The 21808-nt window shown below is 34.9% G+C and overlaps 1 protein-coding gene and 1 long non-coding RNA gene across 10 annotated transcripts; one reads left to right on the top strand and one right to left on the bottom strand.

The window, feature by feature from the left end:
- Positions 1-8833: 8833 nt before the first annotated feature.
- LOC111377168 lies at positions 8834-16510 on the top strand. 9 transcript variants are annotated; one of them, XR_002699671.1, is made up of 4 exons: positions 8834-9091; positions 9357-9407; positions 9533-10370; positions 14634-15014. It is a non-coding gene; the product is annotated as an uncharacterized LOC111377168 (long non-coding RNA). The 9 variants fall into 9 exon arrangements; XR_002699670.1 differs by having other exon boundaries at positions 8834-9407; positions 9533-9604; positions 10285-10370; XR_002699667.1 differs by adding an exon at positions 16256-16510 and having other exon boundaries at positions 8834-10370; positions 14634-14838.
- Positions 10475-13682, bottom strand: LOC111377167 (ABC transporter G family member 14-like). Its single transcript, XM_023000222.1, has 5 exons — positions 13427-13682; positions 12405-13197; positions 11876-12052; positions 11530-11717; positions 10475-11313 (listed from the first exon to the last, which is right to left on the bottom strand). Exons 1-5 carry the CDS (start codon positions 13541-13543, stop codon positions 10669-10671), a joined length of 1920 nt encoding a protein of 639 aa, XP_022855990.1. The 5' UTR covers positions 13544-13682; the 3' UTR covers positions 10475-10668.
- Positions 16511-21808: the final 5298 nt, after the last annotated feature.

The raw sequence follows: 21808 nt of genomic DNA, 5'->3' as shown, positions 1-21808 counted from the left end.
ATATCAAACGACAAAAAAGGCTGGGTAGTCAAAACGATCTCTTCATGAAACTTCACAAAGAAGCTGTCTAAAATGTCGCATAGCTCACCGCTTATAAAAACGTGACACCTGGCACAATAATGATTGAACCCCTCGAAAAAAGGGTCCGATAAGATGAAAAGTCGGCTCCCACTCACAGCAGAAATGAGCTGAGGGGTGACTATTGACTACCCAACTCCGATCTAACAAAAATAATTCGCTAAACCCACCACAAGCAGATGTGAGTTTGGTCACTGCTCCCAGATCGGACTAGCCCGCCGTTATCTTAGAAAAATATCATGATTATCTTCTGTCACATCACCCTATCAATCATATACACTTGTTACAAGTGACGTCATCGTCGCCCAAAACTACCAATCCGAAGCCATGATTCTCAAGCCCCTTGCAGGTCATCATTACCTGGGGAAAATATTGACACATGGCCACCTCCCTCGTCGACCAATCACAGGAGAATTCGACGACCCGAGTTTCGAGCTCGATACTGTAGCTGATTTGATGTAATTTCGGCTAAAGCCATGTATAAATAGTAGGGTAGAAATCTTGTAAAGGGCAAGTGAATTCATTTAAAAGCTTATGGCACAATTATACTTTCTCAACATATTTTGTGGTTTCTTTCAAGAATAAATTCCCCTTTTTTCTTAAAGTTGTCTTAAAATTAACCTTGTTAATTTTGAAGTCAATAAACTTTTATTATAATCTATTAAAAAATTTAATTTTAATCCTTACCAAACACCTAAGTCATTTTACGATTCCATCCAAGGCCATCCTATGCACGGGTCATCCCCTAAAGGTGCTTAATCTCACCTTAAAATCAACTTGCAAAAGAGAAGGTACTCAATTGATTTTCTGACAAAGTTTTTATAATTTAAACTGAACAAAAATAATTTTTTACTCAAACGCTTGGTAACGGATCAGTTAGTGCTCTCTTGTTATCTTTGCCCATGATGGACACGTTGGACCATAATACCGTAACTTTTTAAGGGATCGGCCGGTATCAATTGAAAGTTTCAAAATGGAGACGATGAAGGTCAGTTTACAAATTTCAACTTCATTTCAACCATATCTCGTGATTCTCTCTCTATCCTTGAATGAATATATATGCTCTTGCGTCTACGCTGTTAGGTTTACATGTTTATACATGAATGTCGATCCTGTTGTGCTGATTGATCTACCTGAGCATGTAAAAGTTATCCATCTCTAGATGACAAGTACATGCATAAGTGTACTTTTATATTAAGCATAGACGCAGGACGTAAAGAAACGGCCTGCTGCTTTCTGTTAATTTGTGAATTTATTCAATTGGATATCGATTGTGCCAAAAAAAATTAATAATAATAATAATGATAATAAATAAATCTTTTGTTCAAATTGATGGTGAAAGAGGAAGAGTGCCCACTAGAATTGACTGTGCATGCACAATTGAAATGCTCTTGCTTGGATTTGGATCTAATATTCATGAAAGACCTTTATTACTTCTGTGGAAACCACCCGGGGCATTTGAAATCTGGTTTGCCAGTCTTCCTATAAAAATGTTGGTTCGGTGTAAAATAATTAAAAGGTCAAGGTTAGGATTTATAACATTATCTGTATAATTAAACGATCTAGCTCAGTGCCTGGGCTAAGAAATTATAAGCTTTGCATATCATGAATCAGCATTTTGCAGTTGGTAATTTCTGAAATGTGGAGCTTGCTCTTGTAGTCATAAACTAATATATTTATTGAGAATGTTATCAAAAGATTTTAGATTTAGTATTGCTATATGGTGACAAATATCACAAGACACACGACAATAAACTGTAACATGCACAAAATGTGCTTTTACAACATTTCAGGCTTCTTGTACTAGCTTTGATATCCTCTTGTACGCTTATTTACAATAGGAGATTCTGTTATCAGGTTATAAATTATGAAATATTTATAACCTCACAGTAGTCTGACTAATGAAAGACGAAAAATGATGTTTTGCTTTTAATGTAATCCCTAGGTTACGCCTCTAAATTGGAGGATTGATTGATGATTTGGTCTTTTTCTCTTCATGTAATCAGCCTTAAGGACAGCAGTCGAGCTTTATGGGCAGAATTAATTTCCTTGTTGAGTATTTACTAGTTTGAAAACCTTATACTTGTAATGCTCGAGACTTACTTCTAGATGACATTTCTATGTACATTCATTGTTTAAACCTTGTTTTACCAAGCAAAAACCAAGTCGTTACTAGGCAAATTGGGAAAAGAAACCAAAAGAGAAATTAAAGAGATGTAGTTAGGTGAAGAAAAGTCTCCTTAAGATGACCAAACAAAGATAAACTAGTAGGAGATTCATACATAACAGAACCCCTATATTGTTTTATAATTGTTCTACTCGTTCTTTTGTGTAGACTTAAATTTGTGCTTTGATAAATATTGTCACATAGAATTTTAGAAGTAATATGAAATAAAATTAGTTCAAGAATACTGATGCTTCTGAAGAGTTCTGAGGAGACAATATTGTGGTTATTTTTTCTGCATTCAATTTTTGTGTTCTATATATTTACGGATGCAAATGACATGAATAATGAAAGACAGTGACAAGGTCAACAACTTACTTCCACGTTTTTTTTTTCTATATTGAAGCGTGGATTTAGTATAAGATGTCATTGCAATTTGAATTTTGTCTGGTTGCCGTGTTAAGTGTTCAGATTCTGTCCAAGCAGTATGATTAAGGATCTACCTTTCCAATTGACCCATTCATAGAATTCCTAAGAGTGGCTATTGTCCACTTAGGAATGCAGATGATGATTGGAGACCTTGTAATGAGAAGTTAAATTGACACAAATTGAGGGCTTTAGTGTATGAAGTCATTGCAATTTAAATCAATCGTCCATTGCTAGAACGTGGCAGCTGCTTGGGTCTTGTTATAGCATTGATTTCATATCCCAACCAAATGGTCATGGAATTTTAGGCCAATTTAAAATGGGTTCTGTAATAAACATGCTAAAGAATAATATCCCATGTTGATTACATCTACCATTGATGCCAATTAGTTTCCAGACACTGCTTTACCATTGGGTGAGAACTAGGCTCAAGAAGGTTACAGCAAAGCTTGCCCATAAGCTGAAATTGCCCTCTGTTCAGCATCAATGTGGATCTTAAGTTCAGCGTTAGTTCATATTAAGCCTTGTTCTATGTTGTCAAAGATAAGATGTTATTGTTACGAAAAAGCTTCAAATGGGTGACAGAGACTTTGACCTCCTCTCACAACGCCGGGCCTGCATGATTAAACAATTAGGAGGAAAAAGTGGCCCCACCCCCTAATGTGAGGATGGTCAAGCCTCTGTCACTCTTTTTTTTTGGCAGAGGAGCTCGGTCATATTGTTAATGAACATGTCTTACATTTGATGAAGTATCAAGCTCCAAGCCAAAAGTTAAAAGTTGATTTTGGATGCTTTAGCAACATTTCTAATTTAGAAGTGAATAAAGCTATGTGTACTGTGCATGGTTCACGTGTAGTTTTATAGGGAAGTTAATTCTTGGAGGCATGGCAGCTAATTATTTATTCCTACATCCTTCCCGCTCAAAATACTTTCCCCAAGTTGGAGACCCATAAAACTAGCTCCCGTCTATTTTTGTGCCATAGCTCCGACGTCTTCCGACGAAACTCAAAATCGACTCCCCGACGTCTCAAATGGAGTTGAGTGTATTACAGGTGATGAAGATGAAGGGTTATGGGAATTTTTTAAGAAAATGAAGCTGAAGCACCTCCAGCATATTTTTGCACCATATGGTGGAAAAATGAGCGAAATTTCGTTTTCGGAAACTCCATTTCCTCATAGTTTGTTATAAATTATTTGTGTAATAATATTAGTTGGAGTTAAGACGTTGAACAAAAGTATAAAGAGTGCAGGAGACTATTCCGTTAGATACTATGCTAGCTTCAAATACTCAACAAATGCAAGGCTAAAATCGATTCCTTGAATAAGTAATGTATAGTTTGCAATGGCTTTTCTTTATTTCTGTCGCTATGCTGAATAACAATTTGGTGCTATGATTATTTTATAATCTTTATATTTTGGTGTTTGTTAGTCGAGATAGATTGTATATTTCATCTGCCTCCTCTATCGGTTGCTCGCTACTAACTTATCTTCATATTTCTTGATATTGAGAGACATTTGTTGTTCAGTGGTTTGACTGTGGCCGGAGATGGTGAGGCGTTGGCGGTAGTGGGCTCGGCCCTTAACCTCACGAGCTCGGGTCGTGCTCATGGCGGGCCGAACTCGTGGCTGGTTTTCAACGAGCCGAGCTTGACCTCGGCTCGTTGATTTTGGGCGAGCTCGGCTCTGCCCACGAGCTCGTAGCTCGTCCAAGTTCGTGGACTCGTCTTTTTTTTAAGAGAAAAACACAAATAAATGAAATAATGTAATGAAAACGCTTTTTAAAAAAAAAGTGTTAAAAAAAAACAAATAATTTAATGAAGACACTTTTTTATTTTTTTATTTATATTATATTGTAATATTTTTTATAAAGTATAAAATATTTATATAATGAAGACAAATTATTTTTTGAAATACATTTACAAAAAATATTTTTTTTATTTCTTTTTAAAGTAGATAAAATGTAAACCCTCATCCTTTATTCGGGCTTGGGATTGGCTATATCAATTTTAAGTAGGTGGAGTTAAAAATTGTATACAAACAATTTGTTGTAAAGTGTACAATTTTTAAAAAAAAATTAAATTTAACGATTAAAAAATAAAGAAATTTTGATTAATATAATTAAATCAAATATCACTTACCTGACGACATGCAATTTCAGCGTATTTATCTTGTAGTCGAAAATGAGCGTCCTGTCAATCATTCACGCACATTAATGCTTCCAAAACATTTTCTTTCGATCGGCTCCTGACATCAGTCAAAACCCTTTTACCTGCACTAAAAGCAGACTCCGAAATAACAGTGCTAACCGGAGGTGTCAGCAGATCTTTCGCAATTACAGAAACAATTGGCCAACGTCTTTCATACTTTAGCCGGAATTCAATTACTTCTTCTGAACTTTTTTTTAATTGTTCTGTCTTTTGGCATATTATGATTGAAATGATCAATTAATTCGGCAGACATCGCATTTTGAGTTTCAATCGATGTTTGATGATATGCAAATGTAGACGACATGGTACTAGATGAACACATTGCAGTTGCATTATATCTAAATGTATTAATTTCTTGAAATAAATTCATTATTTCGGCATCATTTTCTTCAATTTCAGTCGAAGGAGTAGGTACAGAGAGTACCCGACTAATATTCGCACCCATTCTTTTCGAATATAAATCATACATTCTACATAATGTTTGCTCTAAATTCTTATAGGTGATAGGTGTATCAAGTATTAAAACTTTATTGATTTGATTAATTACGTATTTAGTTCCCGAAATATTATATCGGGGGTCTATTGCGCATGCTAAAGGAAATAACATAGACATTTTTTCCCAATATTTTCTAAACTTTAATTCCATAGCAATCATAATTTCACTAAAAGCATGATCATTTTTATATATATGGAATGTTCTTGCAATTATATTAAGGCGTTCAAGCACCATACAACTTGTGAAATAATAAATGCTGGATAAAATCTTTTTGGTCTCATAAAATGATTTCAAAAATCGTTTAACTTTCAAAACTAAAATCTAATCGGATTCATTTAACATGCCATCGTCATCACTTCTAATGTGTCTATTGTTATAAAAGTCAGTTCTTAAATTTTCGAAATATTCACATGACTTTAATAGAAAGTAAGTAGAGTTCTATCTATGGCCTACGTCGCTAACAAATGTTTTAACAGTCGTCACCCCTAGTTCGACACAAAAATCTTCAAATGTTTGTTTTCTACTAGGAGAAATCGTAATATATATTATTGCATTCTTAATCCTTTATATGTTTTAAGCCATCTTGCACAATTAAATTCAAAATATGACACACACAATGAATATGAAACAAATACCCACCAAAATCAAGTTGAAGTGTCCTACACAATTTATCGACGATTACCTTATTAATACTAGTATTATCAAAAGTAAAAGACTGAATTTTAGTCTCACAATTATATTCCCTAACAATACTGATAATAACATTATATATATTATTAGCATTGTGAGGAAACTCAATAATTCTAAAAGTAATAATTTTTTTATGCATGCATCAAAGTGAGTCTATATAGTGTGCGATTGCAGCTGTATATGCTCTTTTATTAACCACTTCCCATATATAAGAAGTTAGAGATATAACACCCCCGTATTGTTGCAAATTCATAATTAATTGTTGTTTTGAATTATTGAAATATTGTATTGTATTGGCACGAAGAGTGTTTTGACTTACCCCAACGTACCTTAGTTGCAGATATTCTTTCACGAACGAGACGAAGTGTTGGTTGTCTGCAATAGCCAGAGGCAATTCAATGGCAGCAACAAATTTCACCATTCTGGTTCGAGTATTGTCCTCCGAATACATCTACGTAGATAGGGGTGAAGTCGTATAACTGACGTTTAGACTGCCGAATTGCAATTATGTTTAACCAGCTAGAAGAAGTCCATGTCTGGCCACACGTACTTTGCAATGGCGGTTGAGATGGGTGGTACCAATTCCTTTTTACCATGTCAATCTTTGTTGACAGTATTTACATACTGCTTTAGATTCTGCAAGGCCATCAACAACTTTTTCCGTTGAAATTAACTTAAAGTGATCCCAACATTTTGCTTTTTTTTGCCCTTTCGCTTTCCTCTTGCATCTGGGATGTTTAATTTGGCATCTTCGTCCTCATGTTCCGCTTCAAGAACGTTAATATCATCCAAATCAATTGGATTTTGATTTCTCTAACCATGAATGTGAACATCTTCAAGTATGAGTATGTCATTTAGATCGGCAAATTTATTTGAAAATTGACTTTGCGGCGTCTTAGGCGATTCATCATGATGTGGCCCATATCCCATATCGAATAAGCTCTCAACAAATGAGCGTTGGTCCATTTGTTTGATTGTTTATGATGAAATCCAAATATAATGACTAGAAAAATATAAATGTAGTGAGATTGTGAGAATTGAGAACTAGATGAATTGAAATTGTAACTAATAAACTGTAAAAATTAAATCGATATTATATATTTTGCAGCAAAAGAAAGTAAAAACTCGATAAGAGAGTTGAGACTTGAGAGAGTTGAAGTAGTGATTGAGTAATTGATGTGAAAAAAGGGGGGAGTTAAGGGGTATTTATAGTAGAAGAGAAAAAAAATAAATTTCCGTAACCGGAACGATCACTGAAAAGTTTCAGTGACCAAACGGTCACTTTTTTTAAAAAGTGACTGTTTTGATCACTTAATTATAATGAGCCACGAGTCGAGCGGCCCGCTCTGCTCGCCTCCCGATGAGCCCGCTCGGCTCGCGCTCGGGCTCGTGATTTTACGAGCCTGAGCCCCCCACGAGCCCTAGTTCGACGAGTCGCCTCGACCCTTTTGACATCCCTAGTTGGCAGTGAAACATGCTAGAAGTGAGGGTTTCAATCTTTGGGAATAATCATTGGAGGAATGAAAGAGAGAGAGAACGTCCGTCTTTTTAATTTCAGCCCCTTTTTTAATATGTGCCACTCATTTTGTAAAGGGCCTGTGAACCATGCTCTGTACACATTGCGAGATCGGAGTTCCCATATTAAAGTTAACAGCAATTACACAGAAATAATCCTCTTTTTTAAGAAGCAATGATGGTAAATTAACAAAATACTTTGAATGCCAATCATTTTTTACCTCTTTGATTCATTGGTTGGTCAAAAACTTTACTAAACCCACCAACTTTCTAATTCAACTAAACAATTCAAAAGCTCCCCACCAAAGAAATTGTCAATGATTTCCATCACCATCTCTGAAATTTCCACTGTCATCTTAAGCTAACATGAATGTGGAATAACTTCTAGACGATCAAGTACTTGGTTGTCTACAGAGAGGAATTAAAAAAAAGATCAACAGATTAAAATTGACTTCGACCAAAATAAGAAAGTGAAGGGTGGTGTCAGATGGTGTATATAAAATGATTGCTGAGAGAGAAGAGAAGCTCTTTTTTCATTTTTTTTTTTTATAGGATAAAAGAAGAATTTTATTGAGTTAATTGTTCCAATGATCACTGAACTTAAGTCCATATTTTTTATTGACCACTGAATTTTGAAAAATATCGAGTTTTGATCACTGAACTTAGATCTATGTCTTTCATTAGCCACTGAATTTTAAAATGTCGAGTTTTAGTCACTTAATTTAGGTCAATGTATTCGATTGCTCGCTAAACTTAGGTCAATATCTTATATTACTCACTGAAATTTAAAATGTCGTATTTTGATCACTAAACTTTGGAATATGTTGTTCGTTATTCACTAGCATAATTGTTGAACTTTGAAAAATATAGAGTTTACAGTGAATAATATACAATATTTTTCAAAATTCAGTGAGTAATGTACAATATTTTTCAAAGTTCAGTGAATAATGTATAACATTTTTTAAAGTTCAGTGGCCAAAACTCGACATTTTAAAATTCAGTGAGCAATCGACGACATGGACCTAAGTTCAGTAATCAAAACTCGACATTTTTCAAAGTTCAGTAGCCAAAACTCGACATTTTAAACTTCAGTGGTCAATCAAAGATATGAACCTAAATTCGGTGACCAAAACTCGACATTTTAAAATTCAGTGATAAATCAAAGATATAGAACAAAGTTAAGTGACCATTGGAACAATTAACTCAATTTTATTTGTTTTATGCATGTCATAAGGGAACGCTGCCTGGGGACAAGAAGTCCTCGATGCGTAAAGTACAAACCACCCTTATCAATTTGCTAATCTGAATATTTGGATTGATTGAACTCGTGTTATTAGTTATTAGAACCAGATATCTAAATAATGGGGTCTCCAAATCTAGGGATTGACATCTGTGAATTTGAAACCTTTCCCAAATTGAAGTAATTCAACTCGGGAATAAGTGAAACTTCAACACACATAGATCTTATGCAATATCGGAAAAATTGCCAAAGCATGTCAATTGTCAATTTTATATGTAGGAGTTCTGATTGTTCCTTTTCCGGTTGTGTATTTATCTTTTGGAGGGTGGGGGATAGGGAAGGGACTCTGTGACCTCTAATTGCTTCGATGAATCTTAGGGTTAAGTTTTCTTGTTTTAGTTCTATTAGCATAGTTAGTTTTCTCCAGAGCAGTATTTAACTCTCACACTATCCAGTTCCCATGTTTTAAGCTCAATTTTTGCAACATAGAAAAAGGGATTCACGTAGTAAATCCCTTCGTATTTCAATTTTTTTTTTCAGGGGATGAGTGGAGCAGGAAGGTAACAATCCTCGGAACTGTTGGCCTCAGAGGTGGAAACAACAATTCCTAATAACTTAGAGTTATGCTCAGTTTTCGGCAGTTTGCAGCAATGTATATGCTTTTTACCAATCAGCAACCTCGAATTTAGTTGTTACCTTGTTGTTTTGTGGTCTAGGTCCCATTGTGCAAAGATACAGCCAACTGAAGCAGCCCTTTCTTTACCCTCACCGGGGTGCCACAACTATCAGTAAGATGAAAAGGACATTATTGTTCGTACACTTGTCTTTTTCTGTTATTTCAGAAGGAGAGTGAGTGGTGGACACTGCAATATACGAAGTAGAAAATGACAAGGATTTTGGATGTCATTTCTTGTTTCTACTCATGGACTTCCACTCACCATCGTGTTCATGCCTTGTGGGCCATGTTCTCTAATGATTTGCTTCAGTTGGAGAAATTCTGCCCATCTGTGTTAGATAATTTAATCATTTGAAACCATGATTTTAGGATTGTATTCTTTGCTGACAGACCTTGCCATAAATTTTTTTTGCATGTTTTCCACTTTTCCTTAATCCTTATTTTTATCCCGTTAACTTGTTTCCCTTTAACATTTATGGATCATAGGGATTAGGATGACAAAATCTGCCTGGAGATGTTCGTATTATGTTGCCAGGAGACCCAATTTCCAAGTCATTGATTGGAATATTCGAGCTTCCTATCCTCTTAAAGAAAGACAATGCCAAGGCTATGGAAAAACCAAAGAAATTAAAAAAAAGGGGAATAGGACAATAGTTATGAAAAAATTTATTAATGTTAAATATGAAGTGATTACTTTGTTCAGAACACTAGAACACTATCATGTGCTCGCTATTTTATTTTTTTTCAATTTTCTAAAGAATGATCCTTTTCTTGCGGTCAATGCCTTTGCAGGAGTCACTAAGTTGAAGCTGTTTTGTGGATTCTAATGCCCCACGTGGATCCTGTATCCTGTTTGCATAATGCTATTGTGCTTTGAGGTTTGTCATTTTCTTATTTCCTTTATCTTCATCGACAGTTATGACTCATTTAAACTGTTTTCTTTACATAACATGCTCATCTCTGTTGAGGACATTCTAAGTCATGTACCAAAAGTATTTAAATGTTTACGGAGTTAATTATGCAAACCACTGCCAGACGGGTACTACATTAAATTTTTAGGGGTACATGATCAAAACCTGGCAATGGGGTTTTTCTTAATCAAACATTATTCCTCAGTTGAAGAAATAGAGAATTATTTGTACTTCTCTGGTGAAAGAGTCTCCTGCTAAGCACCCTTCATCGCACCCGATGTAATGCTAGATATGCAATAAATCGATAGCCCACCAACATCAGTGCCATGACGGCCACATCCGTCCACAGATGGCTTATACCTACTGCTTTGACGGCGGGATATTCTGTGACCCTGCAATGGCCTCCAGTTGCACACTCATAATAGTCGTCCTCACTGTACTGAACCCCAAGAAGAAGCTTGTAACAGTAGTAGCTGTAGCTCAGGTACTTCAGCCAAACTATGAAAGGAGGAATCTGTCTAATATAGTACCCTCCAGCAATTAGGAACACCAGAGTTGTAACTGAAGCTAAAGTGGCAGCTTGTTTAACGTCCATGAGTAAGGCACCAAATGCAAGGCCGAGACTTTGTGCAACTACGACACTGTAGAGAACAGTGAGAAGGGAGAAGATAAAGGTGGCAGGGTCAGGTTTGAGGCCTCCCATCCAATAAAGAATGAACGTAAATGCTGTCGGCAATGCGAGCTCCAGAGGCAGATCTCCCACTGTTCTGGCTAGGAAGTAGGAAGAGAGCCGGTACATACCAGACGACCGTTCCTTGATTAGCATGGTTCTTTCTTGAGGAAAAGTGAAAACAGCATTGTAGAGTGGGTAGAAACCCCAAAACACGGAGAAAAAAAACAGCATGGCAATCTGCATATAGGTAGTAACTCTTGGTTAGCATTTTTTTTTTTTTTTGGGGTCTTAGACATGTAGGTTAAGTGCTAAATAGACATTCCTTGCAAGAAATTTTTTGGAATGCCATAGAATCTAAATGCAGTATGCAGTATCACACGTCATATGTTAAGAGTATTATTTGCTCTGATGTAAAATCGAATGCATGCAATGGATGGATATGGCAATGCTTACACGATCGTCAATGTGAGATGTTGGAGTGTGCCACCACAGAAGCCCGGCAAGTATTGCCACGCTCAGGACTTGGAAGATTCGTAACCTGTTAAAGGCATCAAACCTTCGCTCTCGCAGTCCTCTAAGAAGAAGCACCTTAAATTGATGCCACCAAGTAGTGCACCATTGGTCTGGCTTAATATCACTTCCTGGGTTATTTGAAAATCACGAGGAACTTTATCAATAGGCAATTGGTAGAAGAGAAGTGGAAGATATTGAAGCCTTCAGAACAGATTCTTGCTAAAGCAAAATTGAGAAAAAAATATGAAAAGAACCCTGAATGTGAGGGAGAAAATAGGAGACTTACTTGTGGAGGTTTCCTTTCTGTAGTTGTAGCTAGTTGCATCTGAACTGCATAGCTCAGTTTTTAACCTTGTTGAAATGTTATTGTCATAAGCAGAGATGAGAAATTCTCTCACGGATTTTGGATCTTGTTGTGTTTTGTCACCACACTCTGTTGCGTGCTGGAAATCAGGTCCAATTCCTGAAAAAATGCAACAAATACTTTAATGACTAAGTAACCAATAATTTTTCTTCTCTATGATTTATTTCAATTTAGCCTGGGAATATAATTTGGAGAGTGTTTTTTGTTAGTAAAGGAAATTGGATTCCTTTATTAGAATGGAATTAGTGCAGGAATTGATCCTGATATTATGGAACTGAAGATGGGACAACCTTTGGGTGGGAACTCATTTTGCCCAGTTCCATTAAAGGGTGTAATCAGAGCCACAAATTCGGAAGGCTGCCAAAATAAATGTTGAGGCCCTTTCTTCGAAGTTGTTAAAAATTAAGCACATATTATGTACTTGCTGCATAAAATGGAATTTCATTATTACCATTAGCAAGATCGAGCAGGATATCTGCAGGATTGTCGATGACTGAAGTTGAGAACCCTATTGAAGAGAAGTACTCCAAGGCTGTCGCAGTAGGACCATAGTAGATTGGGCAACCGTCTGAGAGCAAGACTACCTTGTCAAACATATGGTAGAGTCGGCTAGAAGGCTGATGGATGGTGGTTATGACAGTTCGACCTCCACTAGCTAGCCGTTTGACTGTGTTCAAGATCCGCTGAGCCGTGGTTGAGTCAAGACCTGATGTAGGTTCATCTAGCAATAATAAACTTGGGTTGATTAACATTTCTTGACCAATGCTTACCCTCTTTTTCTCCCCACCTGATATTCCTCTGAATAACGGCCCTCCTATCATGCTGTTCTTGCACCTAGTTAACCCAAGCTCTACTATAACATTCTCTACATGTTGTACTTTCTCTTCTCTAGTCAGGATTTTAGGTAGCCTTAGTAGTGCAGTAAATAGAAGTGTTTCAAACACAGTGAGATGTGGATATAGAACGTCGTCCTGTGCAACAAATCCTGTCCGACGTTTGATGGAACCTGAAAAAGGCTGGCCATTGTATGTGATCTTTCCTGATAACCTACCAGCGAGTCGGCCTCCCAGAGCTGTAAGTAGGGTGGTTTTTCCACTGCCTGATGGACCTAACATCGCCAGAATCTCTCCTGGACATACCATGCCTGTCACCCCATTTAGTATTGTTTTCTCTTTAGTGCTCAATGTTCCTCCAAAACAAGTTCCTTTTCTTTCATAATTTACCTTGTAGACTATCTCTTCAAACTGAAAAGGTAATAAGAAAAATTAATCAGGAAACGCATTTAGCTGATTTACCTATGAATGTAAATATCCACTGAAGTCCTTAGAAATAAAAAAGGCCTAATAATTTCATCTTGTAATTATGAACCCATATTGCAAGTAAAACCTATTTTGAACTTTCACTTGAAACTAGTGGTCTGTGCATCTATGTGCATGTGTGCAGGGGGGGGGGAGGGGAGGGAGAGAGAGAGACCTTTAAAATTATGGGGTATAAAGTCTGTTGGAGAAATGACTGTGAATTGGTCTGTGGAGGGTAAGCCAGATAAGCTGTATCACAGGCCGGAGGCCTATTTGGCTGACCCGTCATCATTAATTAACACTGTTTTCTGGCTTTAGCACTACAAAACAGAAGGGCATGACCAAATTTGGCTGATGCTGAAACAGTTTTTTTCTCTAATGGTATTATGCTGGTAGTGTCTGGAGAGAAGGTAGACGTTGGAGAGTTGCTTTTAAATTGGGTTCACGAGGTGAAATGAACTATAATATATAAGCACATACTCAGAAACAAGGATCTCTTGCATATCAAATGTCAGTGATATAGGCCTAGACTCTCTGGTGGGATCCCACCTTTTTCTCTTAAAAAATTTTTCCACTGGTTTTGATCAAATATTTATACTATCTTCTTTGGAGTACATCTTCCCTTTATCATATTGGCATCTTCTCTCTCTCTCCCTCTCTCTCTCTCTCTCTCTCTCTGACACACACATATCATTCAATTCTTGGTTCTTTTAATAATTTTTTAATTGCATCCTCCTTATAATGACTAAGACTAGTGGATTATCATGCAGCTCAGATATAATAAGTGGGAAATGAGAACCATGCCATGCTTTTTTCTTGAGAACAAATAAAAAAAATTGTTGAAGGGAAGATTTAAATGAATGTATGATGTCCCTCTTTGAGAGCTTAAACTTTTAGACGAGATGCGTTAACACTAATGACTATGAAGCAAGTTGGAGTACACAGGAAAAACCTATATAGTAAATATCCTAGGATTTAAACAGCAGAACATTTTTTGGGCTTTGTTTTTAATAATTTGTTAGGTGATGACATTTAAATATTTGGTACTGATTTGAACTTGAAGACTTGAAGTCTTTTGTACTTCTCTGTAGATAATGATAGTGCTCCCCACCTCTCACTTTAACCATATTGATTAGTTTTGATTTGTTTATGGTTTTCTGCAAATGGATTCTTACATTATGTGTATGTCAATTCTTGTGCCTGCAGCACTGGTTTTTTAGTTTTCTTTACTGCTATTTTTTATTTTTTTTCTAGGGTTCTCCCTTTATAGGAACTAAAGGAAATTTTTTTTAGACCTGATAGTGATTGTAGAAATTTGCATTCAACTAAAAACATCGTTAGAAGAATCATACTTGATTGATTATTTAATAATACTTTCTTAGGTGGCTTGCTGGAAGGTCATTTGAATCTACGGAAAGTAGCGCCGAAAGCTCCAACCTTACACAGATGAGAACTTGGGTCCCAAACTAATTTTTCTTGGCTTTCTTTCCCAACCTTCTAGTTTTGTAGCTCTTGAGTCCCCACTGATGGATACCGTCCAAAAAGATTGGAACACGAGTACTCATCTATTTAAAGTTTTACCTTCAGGTATGCATTCAACTGCAGCTTATAAACTTTCTTCCTCATTGCCTTTATCTAGCTAAGTTAGATTATTAGAGAGGTAACCTCGAAAATCTTGGATATCGAAGATGTATTTTTCTATATACCAACCACAACAAACTGTCTTAATAAATTTAGAGGTGATTGCACGAATTTTTTTCCAACATTTGTTTGATTCATTGTTATATATAGGTGAAAAATCCATTGAAATCAATCGCATTTTGGTTAACAATAGTAGAAATTTATTTCTCCAGCGGGAGAATCTATGCTGTCTCCTAGAAATTAAACTACAACCTATAGAAAAGCAGTAGGCATTGGCTTCTGACAGAAAACCGAGCCAAAAGTTACTGCATAAGATCAAATTGATAAGAAGTAAAACTGGTGGTTCTTTTCCTTGTAAAGCCAACTGATGCTTATGTTCCTTCTAAAAATATTCTGCTAATTATTCTACTGTATTTTTCAACATTCGTATCCACGAAAATCTCATACATGCACACACAGAGCTACGTATTATTGGGTGTGATTATTTTCTCCAATAATATTCCTTTGAAAGTTGAGAAATGGAGATGAAGTTAGATGCTATTCAAAGCCCACCCCTTAATACTCTCTCCCTCTCTCTCTTCCTTTTCCAAAATTTCCATAGTTAGGCTGATCAGAAAGAGAAATGATTAAAGGCAGAACCCATCAATCTGATTCCAATTCCTGCCCATAGAAATGTTGTTTTTACATATTGTAGAATGAAGATATTGGGTCATGCATGTGGAGCCACTCTTTTCTGGGTTCCCGTCAGTCTTTTATGAATACTTGACAGATGCGCATTATATAAAATACAATACACACATTATTGTTTTGCAGTTAAATTAAACTCTTGCTTTTGCTAATCCTGGTAATGCCAACTTGTTTTTTTTAATGCATTTGAAGGAACTTTCTTCGCTAACCTCACCTTTTTACACGTTTTTACATAATCCCTCATTTGAAATCTTTAATCTCTACCCTCTTGTTGCTCTCTCTCACACATGCGTGCACACAAAATATGTTGGTTTTGTGGATTCATTATGTTATGTTATTAATTGCATTGTGAGATGTAAAGCTTGTTTTAAACAATGACTATGCATGTGTTTTTTATTAAGCATCAGGTACGGTTCGAGTAGATAAAATCCATTTCATGCCCTACATGTTGGTTTTAGCAAATGAGTATATTGCCCTATATAATCTATAGACTCTTTAGAGCGAATATAAGAAAAGAACTTTCATGATTGTATTAGTCCTCCTCCATCCATGTATATATATTGAAGTGACTGCCCCACCGGGGCATAACTTAGTGATTCAAAGGATAGGAGTAGGGTTATCTATAGTCGCAGTGTGGGGATTTGATTCCTGAAATATGGAATTGGATTCCTTGTAGGCGCAGTGTACAGGCAGCTCTTGTTCCCTGACCTGTTGGGGCACATCCCGCGATTTACTTCCCTCATAAAACTCTAGGAACGGAGTGGTGGGAGCCTTCAAAGTTGGGGTTCTACCTTTTTTTTTTTTTTTTTTTTTTAATATATATTGAAGTTAGCATACTATATTATTTCTACGCTGTAAAGATGCCTATAATGAATTTTTTTTGACGTGTAATGTTTGGTACATACGAATTTGTTTATATTTTGAGATGGAAAAAGTCTGATAGAGTACTCAGGCATCCCATAGAGTCATAAAATCTCATTCACACGCGTTCCTCCCTAATTTCTTCGATGATGTCTTCTTTCTTTCTTACTTTACTTGACAACTTTGGTATTACTTGTTTGCATGTTTGTATAATTTGTTAATGTTTTAGATGTGATATTTTTACTTTTGTTTTTGCCAAAAGGGAAAAAATAAAGCTATCTTTTTTTTTTTTTTTTTTTTTAAAATCCAAACATCTAAACAAAACCCTGATGTGTACGATCACTTTGGAATTGTGGGTTAAAAATCTTAGAGACAATTTACTTTGAACAGTTGTTGAACTTTAAACTTATTTCTGAGTCGTCCCCGTAGTTTCAATGTTATTCCCATTCGTTATTTCATCTCCATCCATCTGAAAATTAATGATTTTGATAATGTAGCAAACGGAATTGTTATTTTTTCAAATGATCAGGAGTGATGGGATAGAAATGACATTTTGGAAGAAAAACAAATTTAATAGAAACATAATTGCTTGAAAAAAGGTTTTGAAGTTGAGTAATTGTTGAAAAATAAAGTCGAGAGTATAGTGGCCATCAAGATTATTTTACCCTAGAATTTATATTTTGAATTTGAAATTGAAATGGGGGCAAAACTCAGTTCAAACTGGGATGAAGATATTCCAATACAAATTAAGGAAATTAGGAAAGTGAGAACGAGAAGGAAATAAAGAAGTATCCAATAGGATTAATCCCTTCTCTTTCTTCATCTTCTTTCAAATTCCAAGGAATTATATGTCCCAATAAGAGTGGATTGGGTCTTATTGTCAACTAAAAATATGCTGATAAACATACTGCGTGCCCTTCATCTTATCAATTGTTTTTTCCACATTTTGTTTTCATTTGATTGGTCAATTGAGTATAGGTTCTCAAACATAACAACTCAAGAAAGAATATATGTGTCATATATACCTTTTTTTTTCCAACATAACTATCTAAGTAAATATACGCGACAATCTTGTAGAGAACGGAAGGCAAAGTTTGACTATCTTTGTTTAGTATTTTTCAGCCTAAAATGTCAAATATGTTAAAAGTATAAATTTTATGTTAAGCCCTTGTTTGAGTCCATTTTGGAGGAAAAAAATGAATTTTTGAATAGTTTATTGATGTGAAATGTGTGTTAAAAAATAAAAAAAAAAAGTTTTGAATTTACGTGTAATATTATTTTATTGAAAAATGTGTGGTTAAAATGATGTTAAAATACTGTAGAAGAATGAATTTTTTTTTCCCCTAAATAATGGGGCTTAAACAAGTTGTAAATCTGTAAATAGACACATAATGATTTCTTCGTTCTTCTTAATCGGGTGTACCTTTTAAAAGGAACTTCAATACCCATTATAGTATCAGAGCTCAAGCACTTTCATCCATTCAATTTAGATGATTAATCAAATTTGAAGATTTGTTATCTCAATGGGTCATTGCGGAGGCTTTTTGATGGAGGAAGAATAGTTTAAAGATAAAAACAAAAATCAAGATATAAAGAATTGTATTAATCAACTTAACAAGATTGACTCCTTAAAATGGAACTTTCAAATTTCATAAAATATATTGTAATGTGTACGTATATGATTCCCGATGTGGTCATGTTATAATATTTCATATCATATGTGACACAACATGGTCAATTTTATTCATTAAAGTTGAACTAGTGGATATGGTAGATATTCTTGAAACACAAGGAGTCTCTATTCTCACCTTTAGAGTTAATGGTTGGTTTTGGAATGTATATGAAAAGTGGTGTGGGGACTGGCACAATGTGTGGAAGCTGAGTTTAGTGCAGTGGATGAAAGGGATTTAACATGATGCTAATTCATGAGGGATTATTCTTGTTGTACACAACTGTGTACATAAAGGTGTCCAAAATGGACACCCGGTGGCCCTCTATTGGAGGGCGCGTCGGTAGGCCAAGCGCACCCTTCAATAGGAGGTCGCCGTGTGTCCATTTTGGACACCGTTATGTACACGGCTGTGTACATGTAGCAACCTCCAATTCATGAGAGGGACTCACAAAGGCTATATGTTTGATCTTGCTCAAAAGCAAGATAAATTTATTTTCAAGTTCTGTATTTATCAAATATGATTTCAAGTAAGTTAAAATTTACTTTTCTAGAAACGTAAATCCTAACATAGTTTTTTAGCACACCAAAACAAGTTCTTTTGGGTCATCATAGGACTAAACGCACATAAAAAAAAGTACCATTTAAATTAAACAAAAGTTGCTCAATAGAAGCCTAGTGGAGGGACATAGTTTCAGATACTAAGTGCAGAAACAGTTTTCTTTTACATTCAGTTTAGTAAATAAAAATTCCAAAAAAAAAAAAAAATTCTAATTTCTTCCCTTTTTTGGTTTCATAATCTCCAAATATATAAGCCCGTATTCTCTTTTTTTTTCCCCCTCTTCTAATTTACTGAAAAATATATTTTTAAATTAATTTTATTATAAAAAAATAAAGTTATTTTGTAGGTCGAGTCCTCAAACTGATTTTATAATCACATTACCAAGATTTAGTTTGATCTTATGTGCACTATGGAGACAATCAAGTGGAGGAAATCACTTTCAAGGAAAGAGAATTAACTTTCATTCCATTACTAGTCCACTTCTTTTGCCTCACTAAATGTTGCTATCTAAGTCTATATATGTAATAAAAACTGTCCATTTCTTTTCAAATTATTGCCCCATTGAATTTTGTTCTTGTTGATTTATTAGATATATGTTACTATTATATCAAAAACTAGTATGTCGAGAATCTCCTATTTCAAGAAAATAATATCTTTTAGACCATGCTACACTTACAAACCTTTTTTACAAAATCATTTACTCACTACTCACAATAGGAGGTGGGGATCACGAGCCGACATTTTTTAAATTCACGTGGGGGTCACTTGTTTGTGAGAGTAAGTAACCTATTTTGTACACATTTATTTGTACATATATATTTATCCATATCTTTTAAGATCATCATTGATATGTGTATATGCGTGGTTCTATAGACGCACTTTAATTTGTTTTTTCACATCTAACCTTTCATAAGTTCCTATCCAATTATTCAAATGTCTAACATGTGAAATTTTTACAATTGCATGGTAATAAAATTCGAACTCATCATGTTAATTTGTTTTGATATGATGGCGAACAAATTTATGTATTTATACTTTGTTTTTACAATATTCAACTTATTAAGCTATCATCACCACAAATTAATCACTCTTAGTTCATTAACTTGGAAAAAAAAAAGAGTGGTTTTGAAATGGGGTTAGGAACTTGACATGTAGCAAGCACTCTCCTAGTTTGTAGTTGGGGTGGGGATGATAGTGGGATTTATATGCTTTCAAAGATGATGAATTTCAATATATTATCATGTTGGTGGAGAATGGGCTATCCCTACCCACATTATCTATTACATTATTTTATGAAGTTACATTTTCCATCTTCTTTTTGGTCCATTTTCTTTCCACCCTTTTGTGCCTTTGAGCTTTTTAATTATCTTTTGTTTAGCTTAATTATTGACCCTTAAACAAGCTTAATGCACCTTCTTTACATGTTTTATTATTAAAATAAGTAAGATAGATTTGGTGAGTGTCATGGAAATGGTTAAATATTAAGGTAAAGTGAGGATGATATCATCCACAAATTGGTTAAATAATGATTGAAAATTTGACTCTTAACCAACAATTACTTGAATAAAAACTATATATAGTTTTTGAAAGCTTTTCCATCTAGCAAGGGTTGCAAACTTACTCATGGATAAAGCAAACGAGGTTCTTTCGTGTTATGACACGAGTTTATCTTTCTCGAGCTAACTACAGATAAATTATATAATATGTGCAAGTGTCTATCATGTTGACGGGTTTGATATTCTTAAACCTTCAAATCACCATTGAAGAAAAAGTAATATAAACATATATGTTGCATCTCTAATAGTTTATACTTTAAGATGATATGAGTGTTTAATACGGTAGAAGAGAAGATGAGTTCAAAACTACTTGTTTGTGAAACGTATTAACTATGTAATGAAAAAATAAATTTGACTCGTAAGTGATTCAATAACTGTAAATGTGATAACTTGATGACCTTTGAACGATCTCTCCCCCAATTTTCTTTTCTTTTCTTTTTAAATTTTTGACACTTTGCAAACGGTTTTATTTGTTCTTATTAGTCTTCTTCTCAGTTGTTAGCTAGTTATGATTCTCTTAGGACTTGGCTAGTGCAGTTATAGGCAAAGCTGCAAGGATTCCTCCTACATAGTGGTAAGGGGATTCCTGTCCACTATTATAGGGCCAAGTATTCCATTTTATTTCTCTGTCATAGGTCTTACTTTCGTATGTTGATCAATTTAACGTACTAAATGTAATAGAGTGTTTGGTGGATATTAAAATTAGATTTGTTTAGTATATTGTAATATAAATTTTTGAAATGTGTGGTTGAAAAGTTATGAAACCCATGAAAGAAGTGGTTAATATTGATTGTTTGACTTTGACTTAAATTAAAATCAGATTTTAATCCAAATTAAACAAGCTCTTAAATTTCTCGTATAATAAGCAATATTTGGACTACCATAGTCGATCTTGGCAACATCATAGCTATCGAAATCGAGATTACTTAGAAGATTGAGAATATTGGTTTAAACAAAATTCACCTTTCTTATCAAGAGAATAAAAGGCACAAAATTCTGGCCAAGACTCCAAGAATCACTATGAGTCTTGAATCGATAACTCATTTAGTGTCAATTAGAGAATATGAGGTGTCAAGGACGAAATTTTTTACCATAATGAATTTTCAAAAATAAGAGTTAATTCTCATATTATCATTCCACGTGTAAAATTTTTTTTTTTTAAGTGATGATAAAGTTTACTTTAAAGTTATAAGACCACAAGTTTTAAACTTTAATTAACCTTCACCTATCTACCTACATTTGTTTTTCAATCATGGGATAAATTTAACTTAACTTTAAAAGAGTCACATGGAATTCTTTCAGCCACTAGTGAAAAAAAAAAAGTGTCATATGCAAGTAAAGTGCATGACTAACCATATATGGTGCTGCACTTGTTGATCCTAGATGGTGACTAATGCTTTGATTCTACTTAGCTTTATTAGGTGGCTACTTGAGTTATCTCTAACCTGGGAAAACGACAAGACGAGACGATTTCTAAGCATGTGGTAGGAAAGCCTGTAAACTAGGCTATGGGCAGACATTAGCGTGCTTAGAGGAGGATAGTAACCACCAATTATGAGACAAAAAAATATGCACAATGAC

This window comes from Olea europaea, unplaced genomic scaffold, assembly GCF_002742605.1.
Source record: "Olea europaea var. sylvestris unplaced genomic scaffold, O_europaea_v1 scaffold1616, whole genome shotgun sequence".
NCBI classification, from domain to species: domain Eukaryota; kingdom Viridiplantae; phylum Streptophyta; class Magnoliopsida; order Lamiales; family Oleaceae; genus Olea; species Olea europaea.
The sequence above is the reverse complement of the archived record's forward strand: the minus strand, read 5'-3'. Positions and strand labels throughout refer to the sequence as shown.

Excerpts from the sequence above, each read along its gene's own strand:
- LOC111377167 (XM_023000222.1), bottom strand. The coding sequence starts at position 13,543 with ATGATGACGGGTCAGCCAAATAGGCCTCCGGCCTGTGATACAGCTTAT. Across the intron at positions 12,053-12,404 it reads CCTGCTCGATCTTGCTAATG|GAATTGGACCTGATTTCCAG; the intron begins GTAATAATGAAA and ends GCATTTTTTCAG. Across the intron at positions 11,314-11,529 it reads CATCTCACATTGACGATCGT|ATTGCCATGCTGTTTTTTTT; the intron begins GTAAGCATTGCC and ends ACCTATATGCAG.